A 19,832-nucleotide genomic window follows, 5' to 3' on the forward strand; every position below is an offset into this window, starting at 1 on the left:
AGACCTTCCTTCTTGGTCTTGCAGCGGCTCCAGGTCGCGTTCCCCGCTAGGGCAGAGAGCACTTCGCCAGCCTTCTCCTTCCCTTCCCACCTCAACAGTGTCACAAGTGCTAGGGATGAGGTTAGGACAACTGGCCTGCATGTCGGGGGATGTAGGACAGGAAACCATTCTAGAATCTGCCTTGTTTTGCCACCTAAAGATGGGAACTCCGGAAAATGAGAAGCACGCTGCCCTGCTCCATCTTCTTTCTGTTGTGTTGCAGTTGCTGCCAGGTAGGAAAGCTGCAAAAGCAACCAGCTGCTACCACTTCTATTTCTTCTTAGTCTTCATCTAGAAGACAGTCATGTGGGCATCATTGCAATACTTGGTTAACCCACACCTGATCACCTTTATTCTACACTTTTTTGTGTTTCTTGGGAAGAAGGATCTGTTCCCTCTCATTGTTTTAATATCTGGAAGAAGGAAAAGCAAGAAATGAGGCTGAAGCTAGCATTTCTGAAAGAAAGAAGTGATTTCAGAGTTATTCCAAACCATCAGGAAAGACAGGGGAGACAACCCCAACTTGTCCAAAGCAGGAGGCAAAGAGGAAGAGGCATTAAGAGTTGGAGACTGGGGATCCCTGGGTGGCGCAGCGGTTTGGCGCCTGCCTTTGGCCCAGGGCGCGATCCTGGAGACCCGGGAATCCCACATCAGGCTCCCGGTGCATGGAGCCTGCTTCTCCCTCTGCCTATGTCTCTGCCTCTCTCTCTTTCTCTCTCTGTGACTATCATAAATAAATAAAAAATTAAAAAAAAAATTAAAAAAAAAATAAGAGTTGGAGACTGAGGTGCAGATCCAGATTCTAGTGCTGCCCCCTCTTCCACGAGTTACTCTTCTCCATTTTGTCCTTGAGAAAAGGAAAACTGCCTTATGTCCCTCATTTCTGTTACTGCACCAGCCCCTACCCAACTGATAACTTAGGAGATGCTGTATTCTTTCCAACCTTAACGCAGTTTTCCACACATTTGTTAACTCTCCAAGATCCTATTTTTAAACTGGTTCTGCTAATTTTTGCATTCTCCCCCTGCCTGCTTCCAGGACCAGGGTTGGGTTGGGGTTGGGGTGAGGCAAGTACAAGAGTTTCTGGCTCATCTCTCACTTCCTGAGCTGAGCTGGGTTGTACTAATTGACCTCAAGGGTCTCAGCTGTTCTAAGTTGGGTGTTTGTTAGATCTCGTTAGGCTTGTAATTAGTGCAGAAAATCTGGGTCAGAGGCAACTGGTTGGGAGTGATGGTCTCAGGGGGCGTGAATAAAGGCGAGGAAGAGCAAACAGGTTCCTGGTTCTGTGGGTGGGGTGAGCCTGGGACAGGGAACGGTGGGACTGGTGTCATACACATGGTCGAACAGACACAGGGTCATGTGCAGAGAGGTGCTCAAACTCTTGGGTGTGTGCGCATGCATGCGAGAGAGAGTGTGTGTGTGTGTGTGTGTGTGTGTGTGTGTGTGTGTGTGTGTGTTTGCTCTCGCTTTTACTCCGGTTTCTTTCCAACCTCTCCTTATATGGTGTGGCTCCAGAGCAGGCTGGGGATTGGCTGCTGCGGTTGGGAGACTGGGAGCTTGGAAGAAAGGAGGAAGGGAAACGAACCACGCAGGGGCTGGGGGTGAGAAGGGGAGGAGGCTGGAGCTGGGCTTCTAGGGCTGTGCTACAGGGCTGTGTCCACTTGCCTGGGCGGGGTAGAGGAGGAGTGATGGGGGGGGGCTGGTTTCTGGGGAGAATATGGTAAAATATACGTTGACAGAGGGGCTGGGACTAGGGTCAGAGCTCCAGGCTCAGCATGGCAATGCTTTTGGAAGGCTGGAGCCGGAGTCAGAGAAACTCGTGGGCTTCTCCTCTTCTCACCCTAAACCGCCTACCGGCTGTGCGGAACAGCATGCCTAGGAAGCCGTCAGCACTTCAGGTCAACACTTCAGACATTGGCCTCCTGTTCCCCAAACCCCTACTTACCGAGTGGGTGGGGAAGAACAGGCAAAGTGGGTAAAAATGTCACTGAAATATGGAATTTCAGGCATTGAGTTCTTCACCTGTCTCCACTCCTGACCCTTTCAACTGCGCGTCCTGGAGCTCCTCATCTCCCCATCCTAGGGCCTCCCCAAAGATTCTCCCTTCTCCAGTGCATTTGTGTAAGAAAAGAAGATAGCACAATTGATGGGAGAGACCAAGGGAGGAGGAAAACACACACAGATACAGGTGTACTGGCAACGGGGTAGTAAGCAAGTTGGCTCCTGTCCCCCTACTCGAGCTACCTGTTTACCCCAGAACCCAGCAACTGGGCAGGAGTGGAGGCAATATGGCAGGTAGAGAAACTGGGATGCTGGAAGGAGGGGAGAGATCTGGGAGAGGGGAGGCTGGGCTCCCATGCTGTGGGTCCCTGCCTGCCTCCCATCCTGCTGCTGCCTGGGGTGGGGCCCCCTCCTTTCCTGAGCCGTGCTGGCCACACACCTTTGGGGTAAGCTTGCAGCTGGTGTCCTTGGCTGGTGTCCTCGAGGGAAGACTGCAGCTCCCGGAGACCGGAGACCTTGTGCTGCTCCTCTGTCCCGGGCCTCAGCGCATCCCTGGTGCCCGCTGTCCTCAGAGCAAGGGTGTGGGCCCTGCGTGTGGGGTGTGGTCGCGGCTCCCACGCTGGAGCATGGTGGTGGGGGCCCCGGCCTGGTTCCGGAGGCCTCACTGCCCCGGCCTGCCGCTGATCACAGCGGCCGCAGCCACGTGGCCAGGCCCCGGGAAGTGCCAGCAGCCCTTTACTGATCTCCTGGCCTTCAGGCATCTGTCTGTCATCTGCCCAAGGAGAACTCTCCATTTTGCAGATGAGAAAACCAACGCGCAGAAAGCTGGTGCCTCGCCCAGGGCCTCGAAAGTAAATCTGAACCCGCATCTGTCTGGTTCCAAAGTGGGGCTCATTTTACTGCCCTGTGGCCTGCTTCTGGTGCCCAGGAGGCCGCAGGAGCCCAGTGCCTGGCCCTCCATCTCCCAGGGGCCTGATCTTTCTTTTCTGCTCCCCTCACCCACCTCTCCTCCCAGCGCCTCCCTCTGTCCTCTAGCTCCCCCGGCAGCCACAGATACTTGGCACGTTGGGATATATGTGTCCTTAAACTTTTGTCTTTTATCACGTGGAGCAGAAAGGAATAAAAAGAGGGAAAATGCTGGTAAAATAAAATACAAAGATGGGGACTTCTACAAAGAAAGTAACTATTTTAACCTGGATTTTCATGATTTGGCAATGGGTGGGTGTGCTGACCATGCTGAGCGCAGGAGAGGAGAAGTCTGCAGACCCAGATTTCTTCACCTGCCACCCCAGGAAACCCTGGGAGGACACTCAGGTGGCCTCTCCCTCTTGGGTGGGGTACTGGGGTATGTATTCCTCAGTGAGGAGAGTTGTTTAGAGAACTACGGGCTAGCTCTAGGGACAATCCTCAGGGCCGCATGCAGGGCTACAGAAAACGCAGCACCTCCCTTCCATGCAGACCCTTTAACGTGGAGACATTGCCCATCTCGCTTATTTGGGATGTGGAAGTAACAGCAGAGCAGAAGAATGGGAGGTGAAGGGTCGGCGCTTCACCCAGAGGATTTCCCTTCTCTCCCTCCTACTGTATCTTCCTGAATGTCCCATGAGGGCAGCCTCACTGCCAGTGCCCACACAGTCTGTCCCCATGGTCTCCCCCATCTCCCCTCTCACCCCAAGAGAAGTGCCAGGGCTTGGCTGTTGGAGGCAAGTGGAGAGCTAGGGAAGGGGCCAAGGGGTGGGAAGAGGTGCATATACTTCCAAGTGGTTTCTAACCCTGTTAGTTGACATAAGACTCTCTGTCTCCTTGTCAAAACCTACTCTGCTCTTGCCTTCACAACTTTTCTCTGGACCATGTCACTGTTGCTAACCTGTTCTCAGGAAGTTCAGAGGGAAGAAGCCAACAAAATAGTGTGAGATCTGCCATTGACAAGAATGCAAGGGAACCTGGCCAGGAGGGTGGTGGTTCGAGCATAAAAGATGTTTTGCTTAAGTTGGGGCTTGATGAGTATTGGGAGAGGTCTGAGGAAGGAGAGGGAGAGGCTACAGGAAACCCTAGCTTGGCCAAAAGAGGAACCTGGGCACATGTTTGGTTTCCCCCCAATCTTGCCCAGCTTGCATTGCAAATTAGTTTCGTTCTTAGTAAGTATGCCCGAAGTTCCCCTGCACCGGGCCCCCTCACCTAGGGACCAGGCCAACCCCAACTGTCCAGCACCATATCTCTGAGTCAGGGTTGGGAGAGATGTGGGAAACGAGGGATGAAACGCGGCAAGTAAGAAATCCAGGCCGCTCGATGTCATTCAGAGGATGAGCAAGAAGCTGGTGCACCTTGTGGGATCCCACAACTCCCACTCTGGGCCGGGATGGATGTCACTTCTGTGTACACAGGCAAGTGGCTATGGTTTCTATATCCCTAGGACTAGAGCTGGGCAGCTGAAATTGCACCCTCAGACTGAAAACCTGGACTGGGACCTCAGAGCAAAAGCCTTCCCCCCAAACTTAGCTTATCCACGTCCTTGGGTCCTGGGGAACAGCAGGACATTCCCTGCCATGTCTAAATGGCTAGACTATGCCTTTATTCCCTTCTCTCTTCATCTAGGTGAAAGCTTCTTACCACCACTATAGGGGTCACCTCCCCAAATCTGAGGCAATTTAGGTGTCAGAGAGACAGACCCGGAAAAGGGAGGTGAGGAGGGCAGGAAAGGAGGATGGGAGGAGGATTGGGGAGCAGCAAGAGCAACGAGTTGTGTGTTTTTCCTTTTTTTGACTGAGGTAAATAAAAAAGCTTTATCCTGCAACACTTGGAGGTAAGAGTCCGAGCCCCCCGAGTTCCAGATGCCAGCCCCTTCCTTCACATGAGGCTCTTGCGGTACTGACTGTGCTGAGCAGCTGGTCTGAGGTGGGAGTCGGGGCTGTGCAGGTCCATCTGTCTGTACAGGTCCCTCAGCTCCCGGACCTCCTGCAGCACCCTCTTCGCCTGGCTCCAGTTCGACGACGCCTCTCCCAGCAGCCGCTCTGTCTCTAGCAGCAGCTGTTCCGACTCGGAATCAGGGGGAGACCAAGGGGGGTCCTTGGCCTTCCGCTTCCCGTCTCCCAGGCCCTGAACCTCTGCCAGCAGCTCCTGAGTCTTTTCCAGTTTCCTGGCTACCAGGTCCTGGATCCGGGACAGCTCGGCCGGGTGGGGCGGGAGGTGGGTGGGGGGGTCCTCGGGCAGCGGGAGGGTGCAGGGGGGGACAGCGTCCCGCCGGGACAGGATCTCCTCCAGGGAGGCACAGCGGCCTTTCTCTGTAGGGGTCAGCTTCTTGGGTGCCTGAGGGGTATAGGTGGCCCCTTTGTCCGGCTTCTCCCAAGACCGGGGAAGGCCGCCAGCCCGCTCCGAGGAGGGCTGGACGTGGTCCGAGTCTGCTCTCCGCCGGCTGCCCGCTAGCTGGGCCGCTGACTTGTCCAGGTCCACCCTGAAGCTGTCGGCGCAGGAGGTGCGCTCCTCGGGGGAAGGCTCCTCCTCCTGGATCAAGTCCAAGGTCAGCATCCCATCCGAGGTAGAGGTGGAGGCCTAGAGGGGGAAGAGGATGGGAATGAAGGGGGTGGACTGCCATAGGGGGCCTGTTGGGAGTGACTGCCAGAGAGAGAGAGAGAGAGAGAGAGAGAGATAGACACACACACACACACACACACACACACGCACGCGCACAAACTGGCCATTTCCCCCTCAACGCGCTTCCCCTAAATGAGAACTGCTCCATCCTAACAACTTTCTTCTTTTTTTTTTTTTTTTAATTTTTATTTATTTATGATAGTCACAGAGAGAGAGAGAGAGAGAGGCAGAGACATAGGCAGAGGGAGAAGCAGGCTCCATGCACCGGGAGCCTGATGTGGGATTCGACCCCAGGTCTCCAGGATCGCGCCCTGGGCCAAAGGCAAGCGCCAAACCACTGCGCCACCCAGGGATCCCCCTAACAACTTTCTGACTTGTTTTTATGATTTCTTATTCCTTTGATAGTGATTTGAACTTTTCTCTTATTCTTCTGTGTCTTAAAGTAACTTCTGCTTGTTTCCCATGTTCTCCACTTTCCTACAGACCTCCCCAAGAGTGCCTTTCTCCTCCATCTCGTGGACTCTGAGCATCTTTTGGGGTCTGGCACACACGGGATGCTCCACAGCACACAGTAATCGGTGCCCTCCCAGCCACACACCTCAACCGCCTCTGCTCTAAAGAGCCACAACCCCTTGCCTTACAGGAAAACTTGTTCTACTTCCAGAATACCGTAATAAAAAAAATAATACGGGTATTATTCAGCCCCTCATGCATCCTCGTACATATGTGGCTTGAGTCGTTCATTCCTCCCAGCAGCCCTTCAAGGTGGGCATGATGACTGCTCTACTCTACTGCTGAAGACATAGAGCCTCAGGGAATCACAGGGAGAAGAGATTGCAAAGCTGGGTTCCAACCTGGTTCTGTCTGTTTCCAAAGCCTATATTCTTTCCACTCTACCCATCTGCCTGCCTCCCTAGAGACTGAGCACTTGGACAGTGAAAGGGACCAGCACTTGGCTTGTCACGGGGCTGCATGGTGCAGAGCCTCGTGCTGTTCCCCCTCAGGACAGCCGGCCAATGCACAGTAACAGGCCCCACGGCACAGCAATCACTGCTGCTATTTTTCACTTTCCTTGTGGGTAGATCTCATTTCCCACAGGGGATGATAAACTGATAGAGGGCAAGGACTTTTGAACTCATAGTAGGTACTAAATAAATATTTCTGCTTGGAGGAATTGGGCTGGGGGACGGGGTGAAGGGGCTTCCCTAGCCTTTGACCTTGGTATGGCAAATGCCTCTGGTGGGCCGTCTCAGATAGTCTTGTGTGAGACAGACTAATGTGGAGTTGGCCCTTCAATAAGTTTTACACCCTTACAATCTTACATACCACGGCCATCAGGTGTCCTCGAGTTGGGGGGCGGCGGGAGTGTTGGATTTTTGCCCTGTCTCGAGTGGGGTGGACGAGATAGCTATCCTCCTCCACGGTGACCTGAAGAGATGCACTGTGATGAGTCATGGGTGTTCTTCACAGACCCATGTGAAGCAGCCCCTGAGTCCTCGACTGGGAAATAAACCCACCCATTAACTGCTTCTGAGAAAATTCAAAGACAAAGCCTTTATGGCGCCTGTGAGGGGCAGTGGGGTGTGTGTGTGTGTGGTGTGGGGGGGGTTCCAAGGCTGGCCCCATGCATCCAAAGCACAGAAAGAGTTGGCAGAAAGACGTAAAAGGTGGGAGAATGGGGTTTGCAAAGGGAGCTAAAGAAGTGTAGCTCGTGGGGGTAGCAGGTTAAGTGTGGTCCACCCATAATCTGTCCCTTTAGTGAGTCATGGTTACTGCCTCTGCCCTGCTGTTCCTCCTCCCCAAATGAGCCCCCCTGACCTCATCCAAGATGCGGTTCTTGGCTCGGGTGATAGCAGAGTTGAGGGCATTGATCCATGATTCCTTCTCTTCTGGACTCACTGCTAGGAAGATCAGGTTGGGAGCCTGTGAGGGGAAGATTCTTGGTTCAGCCAGGGTTTTAGGGTGGGTGCCTCACTAGGACAGTAAAGAAATAAGGAATTATCATCTCATTCTCTTAGACTCAGCTCGTAGGAGAGTTTCTGCTTCCAGAGTCACCCACAGAACTAAGAAAACTGGCCCCTATTCCTAGAAGATGCCACAGCTTAGAGGTTCCTTTAGAAATGACCAAGGACGAGCTAAGAAGGGTAATGGATATACATCTGTCACTGGAGATAATTATAAGGAGGTTTGATAAATAATAAAGGACAGAGACTAAAATAAAGATCTTTAATGTCTCAGTAAACAGAATGTAACAGGATCTTCCCCTGAATTTTCTCAGACAAGAGAAACTGGGTTCAGAACTTCAACCATCTATCAGGTACAGGGAAAAGTGATTTTCTTCCAAGAGATGTGTGATGTATATGTGCGTGTATGTGAGAGAGCGAGCGAGAGAGATGATCTTTGTGACTGGACAGTTTAAAAGCTGCTTTGCCTGCAGGGAAGGAAATGGCCACAATATTCTCAGGTTAAATAACAAAAGCTGGTAGAAGAGCAAGGCCATCTGAGCCAGGAATGGGGGATGGAACCCACAGGGGGACGGTGTTCTTCACCCCCAGCACTCCCCCAACCCATGCAAGCGGCAATGTTCTAGTGGCCAAGGAGGCAGGACAAACCTACCGTGTTGCCGGGCTGTTTGGAGTGGGCAAGAGTAAACTTGCTATGATTTTTCTTGCTCCTGCTTTTGGATTTCCGGAGCTCTTCACACTTCTCATAGTCACTCAGGTCAAACACCTCTTGAATATTTTTCTCATCTTTTACCTAAGGGAGGGTTAGATGTGAGGTGCTGAGGATAAAATTACTTCATGCCTTCCCTCAGACTGTTGATTTGGACCGGTCTTGGGAAGCAGGATAAGCCTAAGAAGAGGGGAGGGAGAACAGGATAGGAGAGCTGTCTCACCCAAGGCCCACACAGGCCAGACAGGGACACAGCCCTGGGGCAGCCCTCAAACCCCGGACTCCTCAGGTGGGCTTCCATGTAAACCCTATCCACATGCTCTCCAGCTAAGCTACTGTTTCCAGAGCCCCAGGATGTCTCTCTTCCTTATGACCCCCATTATGTCCTTCAAAAGACAAGGCTTACATGGCTAACAGGTTAATCCTATCATCATCCCTGGACTGCTGTTGATCTCCCAAGGGAGGAAATAAAAGCACCGTCAGTACTGGGGGATGTCTTGAGGCAAAGGTCTCCCCCATCTTATTAAACGTGTTGGTTATTTATTTATTATTTTTTAAAGTAATCTCTACACCCAATGTGGGGCTCGAACTTAGAACCCCAAGATGAAGCGTTGCCTACTCCACTGGCTGGGCCAGCTGGGCTTTCTTACCTGACCTGACTCCCTCCTCAAATATATACTATCAAAAAGAGTCATCTACCTCCTTCATTTCAGGAACTTCAGCATCACAAAAACAGCAGTTCCCTGGATCCATGTGTTGAATTTGTTCAGAAAAGGCCGAGAAACATGCCTGTACTTCTTACTCTCCTTCCTCCCTCCCAGGAACCGGGACAACCCAGCCTCGCCTCTGCAGGCCTCGAAGGCCACTGAGGGCATCCATCCACCTCTCCCTTGACAAAGATGCACTTATTCTGTCCCTGGAGGACGGAGGATCAGATCTGCGCCCTGCTACTTCCTTGCACGGTTCCAGTGAGAGCCGAAGCCCCTTCCTGCTTGAAGTTCTGTCTAAGCGTGGCCCTCCCCTGCCCTGGTGCCTCCCCCGCACCTGGTGCTGCCCTTCCCAGCTTCAGCCGGCACTTGGGCCCTCACCCTCTTGCTCAGTGTCTCACCGGAGACCCTGATTCTGTCTACATCCCCTGACGCCCACCAGCCTATGCTGAGCGCCGCAAAGCAAATTCCAGTAAGATTTCTGCCGAGGTCTTTTTGAAATCTCTCAGTTGTTTGTCCTCCCCACTAAGGTGACCCCCCGCCATCCCCGGACTGGGACTGGGGGTGTTGGGAGGCTGTGACACCCGGACTGTGCTGGCTCACAGGAAGAGAGGGCCTCAGACACCAGCAGCCTGACATCCGCAAGCCCTCTGGCCCTCTGCCGCCTCCAAGGACCCTGGGAACGCACTGCTTGTGCTTTCCTGGGACGAGTGATGAAAAGCACCAGTGCCTGTCTTGTTAAAGCTAAACAAGCAGATAAAAGTAGTCTCGTGTCTACTTGGAAGTCACCCACCCTCCCCGACTGGAATTACTTCCCAAGCGCCACAGCGGGAACTGGGTGCCCAGGTGGCTTCATCTATTCTCTTGGCTCTCCCCAGCCGTGAAGTAGAGGAGCGCTTTTCTCTTCCACCCCCAGCCCATCTCTGGTCTGGCGTCTCTATGTTCTTCGGACGGGCTGCTGGGCCCAGAGGCAGACACAGAGGAGGAAGGCTGATCACACAGCCTCGTGTGGGTCGATGGCTGCCCATCCATCTGCCCATCTGCCCATCTGCTCTGGCACGACCGGCCTCCTCCAGGGCCCTTCCCCTTCCGGGGCTCCCCGGCTCTGGGCCAGGCAGGACTGGGGATGGAAGCAGAGAAGATGTCGGCAAGGGGTATCTGAGGACAATTCCCAGAAGCATGGGGGCAGGGAGGGAGGATGATGTGCTGTATCCTCCCGTCCTCCTTCCTCAGGCTTGAGACTATCAGCAGATGCCAGAACTCTTAAGAGAGGAAAGTGCTGGGTGTGTGTGCGCGGCCAGGGAAGGAGAGGTCCTTGTTCTGTTTTCCTTACAGGAAGGGAAGTGAAGGAAGGGGGCATTCTGCCCTGGACACGGGTGACAAGGAAGGAGGAGGCAGGGACAGAGGTTAGGCCTTGATAGGGCAGGGGCAAGACAGGCAGCAGGACTGGTAGATTCCAATTCCCATGGAAGGTACACAACTCTGAGACCTTTGCTCTCCACTGTATGGTTTTTCCTCCACCAAATTCCCAAAGCCTCATTTATAACTACCCATTTTCCAAAGCTAACCCCACCCTCTGCTGGCCCACAGACAGAGCTTTTCCCTTGCCAAGAAAGATGCCCAATTTCCTCTACCAGATCTCCAGAAGATCAAGTTTCTGTTCCAACACATCAACCTCATGATCATAAGGTACCCTTTGAGAATGAGGAAAATGATTAATAACAAAAAATACAGGAGGATTTCTTTGATGGGTGGGAGAGCCTGGCTTTATATGGAGAAGCAACAAAGAAAATTTGAGGGGAGAGGGTTACGAATATTCTTTTTTTTAAAGATTTTGTTTATTCATAAGAGACACACAGAGAGAGGCAGAGACATAGGTAGAGGGAGAAGGAGGCTCCCCATAGGGAGCCCGATGTAGGACTCGATCCTGGGACCCCAAGATCATGCCCTGAGCCAAAGGCAGATGCTCAACCGCTGAGCCATCCAGGTGTCCCATGGGTTAGGGATGTTCTTGCATTACTACATAAATTACAAACATCATACTTTGCATTAAAAAAAATATCTTGAGGGACGCCTGGGCGGCTCAGTGGTTGAGCATTTGCCTTCAGCTCAGGGTGTGATCCCTGGGTCCTGGGATCGAGTCCTGCATTGGGCTCCCTGTGGGGAGCCTGCTTCTCCCTTTGCCTGCATCTCTCATGAATAAATAAATAAAAACTTAAAAATATTAAATTAAATTAAAAAAAATTTTGAATCTGTTAGCTCTAGAGCTTGTGGGAAGTGAAGAGAATAGAGCAGAGAGTCCTCCAGTAGCTTCATCCTTAGTCCAGGGCTGCCTGAGCAGGGGGACGGGCTCCAAAGAAGAGAAGTAAGGGTAGGCCTGTGCCCACTGCTCCTGCACCCCTCTCGGCAGGGGGCAGCGGGCCCCATGACTGGTCAGATGCTCCTGACTCATAGGACACCAGGCCTCGGAGGCTGAGGTCATTCATCCTTCCCCCAGTCTCTGTACTCTCTCCTCCACAAACAAGGAGCAAGCACACTTTTGCTCCAGACTCTGTTCTCTGGACAAATACAAATGAGAAAAGATCTCTTGTTCCTTCTACCCTTTCACTGTTGACATATGGGAAGTTCTCTCCAATTGCTCACCAGAGTTTCCTGCCATTATGAAGTTCGGGGAAGACAGGAGATACGCTTTGACACTTGCTTGTTGTTATTATTATTATTTTTAAATTGGAAAGCCAGAAAATTGGAAAACCTTCTACAGGATTTGGGGTTGGGTGGAGGTAGCCCTTAAAAATGAATCCTATCAAAGGCTTCTCTCACCACCTACCATCACCAAGTTCCCGCCTGGTGTCAACAGTCAGGTCGAAACACCCCGAAGACGGATTGCTCTGGCCCTGGCATGGCTTAGTTCTTACCTACTTGCCTAGCTACATGTTCTGTTGAGATGATTACTTTCTCTAGGGCTGTGTCTGTGTCTGTTTCAATACCATAAAAGGATTTATTTACCTCAATATAGTCTATTGCAGAAAGCAGAAGAGGTTAGAGCTCAGGGTGGACTTCCCAGTTAGCTCTGGGGTGAGGGAACACGGGGCAGGAGGGGCCGTGCCACCCGGGGAGCACAGGACAGTCTCCAAGCTAGTGTTGACAGCATCTCAGAAAGAGGGACTGAATGTCTTTCACCTCATGGAGGCCAATGTCAGTTTCTCAAGTGTTAACCGAGCTCCAGAAATAAGAGAGAAAAGGGAGAAGAGTGTGGATTCAACGATCTGGGCTCAGGTTCTGAATGTAGACTGTGGTTTTCATTTTAATTACCCAGAGACAGATAAGGGGTTGGTGACTCCATTTGTCTCCTTTCTGATACAAATGGGAGAAGTTATGAAGAGGGTGGTGAATGAGTTCCTTGCTTCTCCTTCTTCTTCTTTTAATGGAGTGGGAAGCTACTGGTTAGGATCATTGGCTTCAACAGAAATAACTGCCACTCACAGACACTCTGCCTGAGGCCATAGGAGACTGACCCAGGGCTGTGTATGTGTTTTCTGTGATTGGGGCAGCTGTACTTGCAATATGGCCTGCATCTGCCCCGGGCTAGAGACAGGAAAGAGGTTAGCTGGCTTGGGGTAGGGGAGCGGGAAGAGGTGGAGAAGAAACCCAATAGAGTTTTTCAGCAGCTCTGGCAAAGAAAAAAAAAAACCCCCTACCTCCAGCTAGCTTGCCAGGATAGAGTAGGGGGCAGCAGGGGACACTTAGAACTTTTGGGACATCCTGGGAGGGGGGTTATCATCCTTGTCAGAAAGGTGTTGGCCGAGAAAAATCATTAAATAAGATGGACACTCAACTTGGAATTCTGGATAAAGGGTGACCTTTCTCTGCAGATGCGACAGGGGCAGAGACCAGCTGAACTGCTGAACTTGCTTCTGCACAAAATGGGGGAGGGGTGAGGGCAGGGGGACACGGAGGCAGGCAGGTCCCCTGTGGAGGGACAGCACGGGAACAGGAGGAAACGGAGACGGGAGGCGAAGGGCACCTACCTCCTTCTCCGAGATGTACAGCTGGTCCCCCTTCAGCACCACATAACGGTTTTTCCAAATCTCCCTGAAAATCCCTTTCCCGCAGAATTTCCGGACCCAGCCGACCTTCTCCGGCGGAGCGCACGGGTGGCTGCCATCCTGAAGCCCCTGCCCCGGGCGAGAGCACAACCGGCCGTCAGCGGCTGCCGCTATCCGCCCGCGTCGATCCGGCCCTCACGACCCCCCTCGGCGGCCCGGTCCCCGCGGTCCTCGTGACCGTCCCCCCGAGCGAGGCTGCGCTCCCGGCGCCCCGGCGTCCGCTGCCCGCGCCCCCGAGGTTGCCACCCCGGGCCCCCTGCCCCGCCGGCCTCGCCCTCCGCACGACCGACGGGTCCCGGCCGCGGCCCGGGCGCGGTGGCCTCGCCCGCCCGGCCCCCGCCCCCTCCCGCGGCCCCGGTCCCGCCGCGCCGGCATCCGAGGCAGCTCCCTGGATTCCTCATTGTCTCCCGGCCGCTGCAGCGCGCCCGCAGGCGGCCGGGGCCGGGGCCGGGGCCGGGGCCGGGGCCGGGGCCGGGGCCGGGGGGAGGCAGCAAACTCAGCCAAGTGCGAGCCCCCGGCCCGAGGCGACGCACAACAGCTCGAGGGGCCGGCCCGGGGTCCCGGGCGCGGCGGGCACACTCACCCTCTTGGTGGGATGGTTCTTCTTCATCGTTCCCGGAGGCGCGGGCGCGGGCGCGGGCGCGGGCGCGGGGAAGGGGCCCGGCCGGCGGAGCTGCCCCCGCCGCCGCCGCCGCCGCCGCTCCGCCCTCCCTCGCCCGGACTCTCCCCTTCTTTGTAGCTCCGGTTACACTAAAGGCCGGCCTCCCTCCCTCCACTCGCACTCGCACTCACTCGCACTCGCACGCACGCCCGCTCCCCGCCCCTCGGCGCCCTCCATGCCGGCGCCCACGCGGCCCGGGCCCCCGCGCGCCCCCGCCGCCGCCTCCCGGCCCGCGCCCCGCGCCTCCATCCACGGCCCGCTGACGTTGCGAGTTCAGAATAAAGGGCGAATCGCGGAGCCGGAGATGGTGCGCTCCCCCACCCCCCTCCTTTGTTTCCGACTCGAGGAGGGTGAGGGAGACAGACCTAACGCCCGCCGGAGAGCGGCTCCCCGGGGCGGGGGCGCGGGGCGCTGGGCCCGCGCGCGCACCTGCGGCCGGAGCCGGGGGCGGAGCCCGCGACCCCGACGGCCGGCGGAGGCGGCGGGAGCGGATAGCGGAGAGAGATTGCGGAAGACCGAGATCACCTAGATCGAGATCGGCTCCCTCCCAAACAAACAAAAACAAGAGCGGGAGGTGGGAGGGCGCCCGCCTCACCGACAGCGGGCATCTGGGACGCACACGCCCCGGGTGGTAGAGACCGTGGCCTGGGTGGGTCGTGTTGGAGAAAAGTTTTAGGTGTGTGCAGGGGGTCGCGGGGGACGTGGAGTTAATGATAATACACGTTTCTACCCATTTACAAAGCCTCGGGCCTTCTTGGAGCCTCCTAAGTACGAGGTGGGTAGTGTGCTCTCTCCATTGCACAGAGAAAAGTGAGACTCAGGATGGCTGAGAGATAAACAGACACACACGGTAAGTACTGGCAGGAGTGGATTTCTCTGTCGCCAGAGGCCTTGTCCAGAGGACCATGTGGCTTTCAATAGAAGCTTCAGGTGAGGCTTAAACTTCCTCTTACCTGCGTGGCTCTTCCTGCTGCATGGAGGTGGAAACATCCGATCCGTGGAAACATCTGATTCGAGTCCAGTGAAGGGAAGGGGTCAATGGCTGGGGGTTGCCCTGACCCGAGGAACCTCTGCTCATGCCTCCTACACCAGATCCGCCTCACAGCTTGCAGACCAACATTTTAGTGACTTCATTTTTTTCCCCAGTACATATTTAACGGAAGGAGGGGAGTCAGGAAACCCAGATTGGGGGAATAGTTTCATCATCACTACTTTGTGGCCTTTGGTCAAGTCACTGAATTTCTTTTTCTTTCTCTCTCTCTTTTCTAGATATTATTTATTTGAGAGAGGGAGGAGCAGAGGGAAAGGGAAAGCAGACTCTACACTGAATGTAGAGCCCAGGTGGGGCTCCATCTTACGACCATGGCATCATGACCTGAGATGAAACCCAGAGTCCAGGTGGGCACTTAACAGACTGAGCCACTCAGGCGCCCCAAGTCACTGAATTTCTTTAGGACTCTGTTTCTCCACATACAATATTAAACGGTGAGGGATGAACTGCCGATTCCATCAACGAGGAAGGTTAGCAGAATACAGGAGATGACCTATGAAAGTCCTATGAAAATACACAAGTATTACCTTCCAGTGCTAATTATTGAACAGTAATAAGCTAACAAACACATTGCCTAGCATATGATAGACATGCAATAGCCACATAATGAATACAAATTCCTGGCACACGAGCAGGAAAAGAGAACTCTTTTTTCTGGAGACGTCTTAAGATAGAGTTTTCCCCAATTTTGTGGTTTCAGGAATGGGGTGGTCTTGGCTTTTTCTGGCATCTGTCAAATGGCAGAGGGGCTTTTCTCCTTCTTTCCCAGACACCCCCTTTCCTCCTAATTCAACAATACTACTTTTAACCTCTTTTCATTTACTATAGTAATTAATTCCCCTATTATAGAAATCTATCCTTTCAAAATGCTCTTGTATATCATTTCTTGAAATCTTTAGTGCCACCTTGTGAGGTGTATATAATATTATTCCCACTTGGAAAATGAGTAAACTTTATGGCAAATCAATTGACTTGTCCAAGTTTACACAGCAAGTTACTGGCTAAATGGCTTAGAATCCAGGTGTTCTGACTCCAGTCTACTGTTTAGGCTTTGCGTACACACACACACACACACACACACACACACACACACACCTCTCTCTTTCTCACTTTCTGCTTAAAAAGTGCTTTAAAAAGAAGTAAAAATCGAAGGTATCTTCATAAATGAGGAAGCAGAATGTCCCAGTATACTGGGGAGGAAAAATTAGCCTGCATGATCTGCTGGCCAGGCAGATCAGAGTGGTTTGGAGTCATAGTTTAAATAGATTATGGTTTATGGGAAACAATTTATGATCTGCCTCATCTTTCTTTCCCCTCCTCTTAAAAGTCAACAAATATTTGAGTGTCTTCTGTATGCAAGGTAGTGGGGTCCTTGCACAGGAGCTTTGTGGAACATCAGGCAGAGGGACTGCTAAAAAATCAAAACCCTCCAAAGTAATTTTCAGATTCCAGAACAGATGCATGTGGGCTGGAGAACCTTTCCTGCCTATTTGCTCCTTAAGATGTTATATAAATCTCTGGGCTTTTCTCTTTCACTAACCTGCACCCTTGTACTGCCTTATCTTACTATCTTGCCCCTACCTTCCCTCACTTTGCCTCCCTTTGTCTGTTACATCTCTGCCTGTGCCATACTCTTCTTGGGCCTATTCTTCAACTGATTTCTCTCTCACCAGGTGAACTTCATGGCACCTGAATTGGGATCTTTGACTTAGGACTGTTTCCAAAGACCAATTCTTTTTTTTTTTTTTTTTTTAAGATTTTATTTATTCATAGAGACAGAGAGAGAGAGAGAGAGAGACAGAGACAGAGACACGAGACACAGGCAGAGGGAGAAGCAGGCTCCATGCAGGGAGCCTGACGTGGGACTCGATCCCGGGTCTCCAAGATCACACTCCAGGCTGCAGGGCAGTGCTAAACCACTGCGCCACTGGGGCTGCCCCAAAGACCAATTCTTAAGTGAGAAATCTCAGTGAGAATTTATGGGTTCTCTTACACGTTTCACAGCACTGTCTCCTGAGTGAGCTTGACACCACTATTCACACAAATCACAAAAATGACTCAAGCCAATTCCTCTCTTTGGTGGAGATAAGATACTGGGAGGACTTGTGATGGGGTTACCTCCCTAACAGCATCACCATGGATAAGACACAACTGCCAGTAACTTTATTCTTCAGCTGTTTTATAAGCCACTAAACTTGAGGAAGAAAGGAGCTATCAGTGATAAGGACTGAGTTGCTGCCTGCAAGTTTACTGAGGTCAAACAGTTGTTTTGGTAAAAAAGTGCCTCGGCTTTTGTAGAGTAAATGGGACATTTGACTAGGACATTTTAATCTATGGAAGAGAGGTCATTAAAACCACATGAAACTTTAACTAAAATACTGTTTTTAAAGGGTAAAAATTGGGCACCCTGGGTGGCTCAGCGGTTTAGCGCCGCCTACAGCCCAGGACGTGATCTTGGAGACCTGGGATCGAGTCCCACGTCAGGTTCCCTGCATGGAGCCTGCTTCTCCCTCTGCCTGTGTCTCTGTCTCTCTCTCACTCTCATGAATAAATAAATAAAATCTTTGGGGAATAAAGGGTAAAAATAAAGGGCCACTAATAATGTAATCAGCTCTGCAAGTCCTAAATAAAAATGCCAGTCTTGAGGCATCTGGGTGGCTCAGTTGGTTAAATGTTGGACTCTTGACTTCAGGTCAGGTTGAGACCTGTGTCATGAAATTGCGCCCTGATTGGGCTCTGTGCTGGGCATAGAGCCTGCCTGGGATGCTGTCTCTCCCTCTCCCTCTGCCCCTCCTCCCAACTCACTCGCATGTGCATATGTTCTCTCTGTAAAAAAATTTTTTTAAATTATAAAAAATATATGTAAGGCTTTGATCCTTAATAAAGAAAGGCCAGCTTCTGGCATCACACACTGAGGGTAAGGCTCATTTTTTAGACTTCTTGGTATTGTTAGTTGAAGAGGCTTAATGGAAGCAGGCAAATAATAGGAGAAATGTAAGAAAAGTCTCTTCCTTTTTGTTAAAAAAATATTTATTTATTTTAGAGAGATAGAGAAAGAGAGTGCATGCAGGAGGAGGGTAGAGGCAGAGGGAGAAGCAGAGACTCTCAAGCAGACTCCCAGAGTGCGAGGAGTCCCAACTCTGGGTTCAATGCCTCAACCCTGAGATCATGACCTAAGCTGAAATCAAGAGTTGGTCACTTAACCGACTTAGCCACCCAGGCGACCTGAAAGTCTCTGTTTTTATTTTTTTAAGATTTTGTTTTGAGAGAAAGAGCAAGTGTGATAATACAAGCTGGGGGGATAAGGGGTGTAGAAGGAGGAGAGTCCCCCTGAGCAGGGAGCCTGATATAGGGCTCGATCTCAGGACCCTGAGATCATGACCTGAGCCAAAATCAAGAGTTCGATGCTTAACTAACTGAGCCACCCAGGCAACCCTATAACTCTTATTTTACAGATGAGAACACTGAGCCACAAAGAGACTAAGTAACATTCCCAGAGCCTAATAACTGTGACAGATTTGAGCCTAGGCTATAGGCTAGAGAATATTTTATGTTCAACATAAAAGGAAGGTTAAAAAATATATAAAGGGCTTACAAAGAACCACAGAGGGATGGTGCTGTGGTGTTTTTGCTATGATTTGAGGATGCCATAACTTCCTGGCATTAGTGATATCACCACTTTCCACTGCTTTTAAGAGAATAGAAATTGACACCAGAATCTATTGTTTGCCTTGACATACTTTAAATATCCTTTGGATAGAAGCAATGCCTTCTCTACATTTGGTGTAAAGCCAGCTCATGCTTGCCTCATGAATTCCCATAAATAGTTATTAACCCCAAAGAAATACAAACTTGTGTCTTTTCACAAAATGGATTTTTATTGTAGTCATACATGGTTTCTCAGTGCCACAGAAAAGTGCAATGTAGGAACAATTTTTGGATGGTTCCTTACAGAAACATGATGAGTTCTCAAAAATGAGGTGTTCAGGAATGTGGTTAATGAAAAGTAAAAGTGGTCAAGAGAAGAGAGGATGTGTAGCATGTGTATCAAATGATTACTTTTTAAACTTCTCTGAGCTCTGATAACTCTTTTCTCAAGTAAGATCCCAACAAAATTCATCAGAAACTAAAGTGATTGTGCTGCCAAGTACAAGGAATACAAGGTTTATCCGATAAGGAAACCATGAGAAAAATGGATTGGGATGGGCACAGACTTATTCTCAACTCATCATTGCTCAGAGTCTTGGTGTCTGTGCCAACAGTTTGGGAATTAGCAGGCTACTTGGAGATGGGTTATATAAGACAAGCACAAAACCCAAGGCTCTTCTCCAGTACCTCTGGTCAGCGGGGAAGCCCGCAGCAAGGCTAGAAGGGAAGCTGAGCCATTCTCTTCACCTTGCCATCACCATTTCATCTTCTGCTTGCTGGCTTTGATGTAACTTGAGAGCTCTCCTTGCTTCGGCTGTGTAGTCCAGAGGCCAGAACTTCCTCTAGGAAACTGAATAGATTTGAGGTTACTCAAAGGGAAAAAAAAAAAAAAAAAGACCATCTCCAAAAATAGAATATCTTGCCCATGACATTTAACTGGATAAAGGGTATCATGATTAGTATGCAAGAACTACTGGTCTGATATTTGGGTGCAGCAGAGAAGCATCAGTTGAACCCTCAAACATCTGGACTAGGAGCACCCCTTCGTGATCTTCCCGGGGTTCTCACTGTGATTTTTAGCACTAAACCTGTAAGATCAGTCAAGACTCAGATTTCCAATTTGAAATTTTTAGTTCAGAACCCAGAATTTAAAAAAATTATCTATTTTATTTTATTATTATTTTTAAAGATTTTATTTGTGTGTGAGAAAGCATGAGTTGGGGGAGGGGCAGAGAAAGAGGGAGAAGCAGACTCCTGGCTGAGCAGGGAGCCCTACGTGGGGCTCCATCCCAGGACCCCAAGATCATGACCTGAGCTGAAGGTAGACACTTAACCAACTGAGCCATCCAGGTGCC

At 51.4% G+C, this 19,832-nt stretch overlaps 2 protein-coding genes across 9 annotated transcripts in view; both read right to left on the reverse strand.

Moving 5' to 3' along the window:
* Positions 1 to 4,780: 4,780 nt before the first annotated feature.
* On the reverse strand, positions 4,781 to 13,927 carry PLEKHO1 (pleckstrin homology domain containing O1). Its single transcript, XM_041757197.1, has 6 exons — positions 13,701 to 13,927; positions 13,040 to 13,186; positions 8,248 to 8,388; positions 7,450 to 7,554; positions 6,958 to 7,059; positions 4,781 to 5,589 (listed from the first exon to the last, which is right to left on the reverse strand). Exons 1-6 carry the CDS (start codon positions 13,725 to 13,727, stop codon positions 4,888 to 4,890), a joined length of 1,224 nt encoding a protein of 407 aa, XP_041613131.1. The 5' UTR covers positions 13,728 to 13,927; the 3' UTR covers positions 4,781 to 4,887.
* A 4,761-nt stretch (positions 13,928 to 18,688) lies between these two features.
* The window catches only part of VPS45 (vacuolar protein sorting 45 homolog), a 71,992-nt gene continuing 70,848 nt past the window's right edge, over positions 18,689 to 19,832 (reverse strand). For all 8 annotated transcript variants that reach the window (XR_005987785.1, XR_005987784.1, XR_005987783.1 and 5 more), the window contains one exon: positions 18,689 to 19,327. Coding sequence is in view for 4 of the 8 variants with exons in the window: in XM_041754924.1 (XP_041610858.1) it covers positions 19,240 to 19,327 (88 nt within the window). In the remaining 4 variants the exon portion in view is untranslated. The remainder of the gene's footprint in view (positions 19,328 to 19,832) is intronic.

The sequence above is a fragment of the Vulpes lagopus genome, chromosome 5, assembly GCF_018345385.1.
Source record: "Vulpes lagopus strain Blue_001 chromosome 5, ASM1834538v1, whole genome shotgun sequence".
Classification (NCBI taxonomy): Eukaryota; Metazoa; Chordata; class Mammalia; order Carnivora; family Canidae; genus Vulpes; species Vulpes lagopus.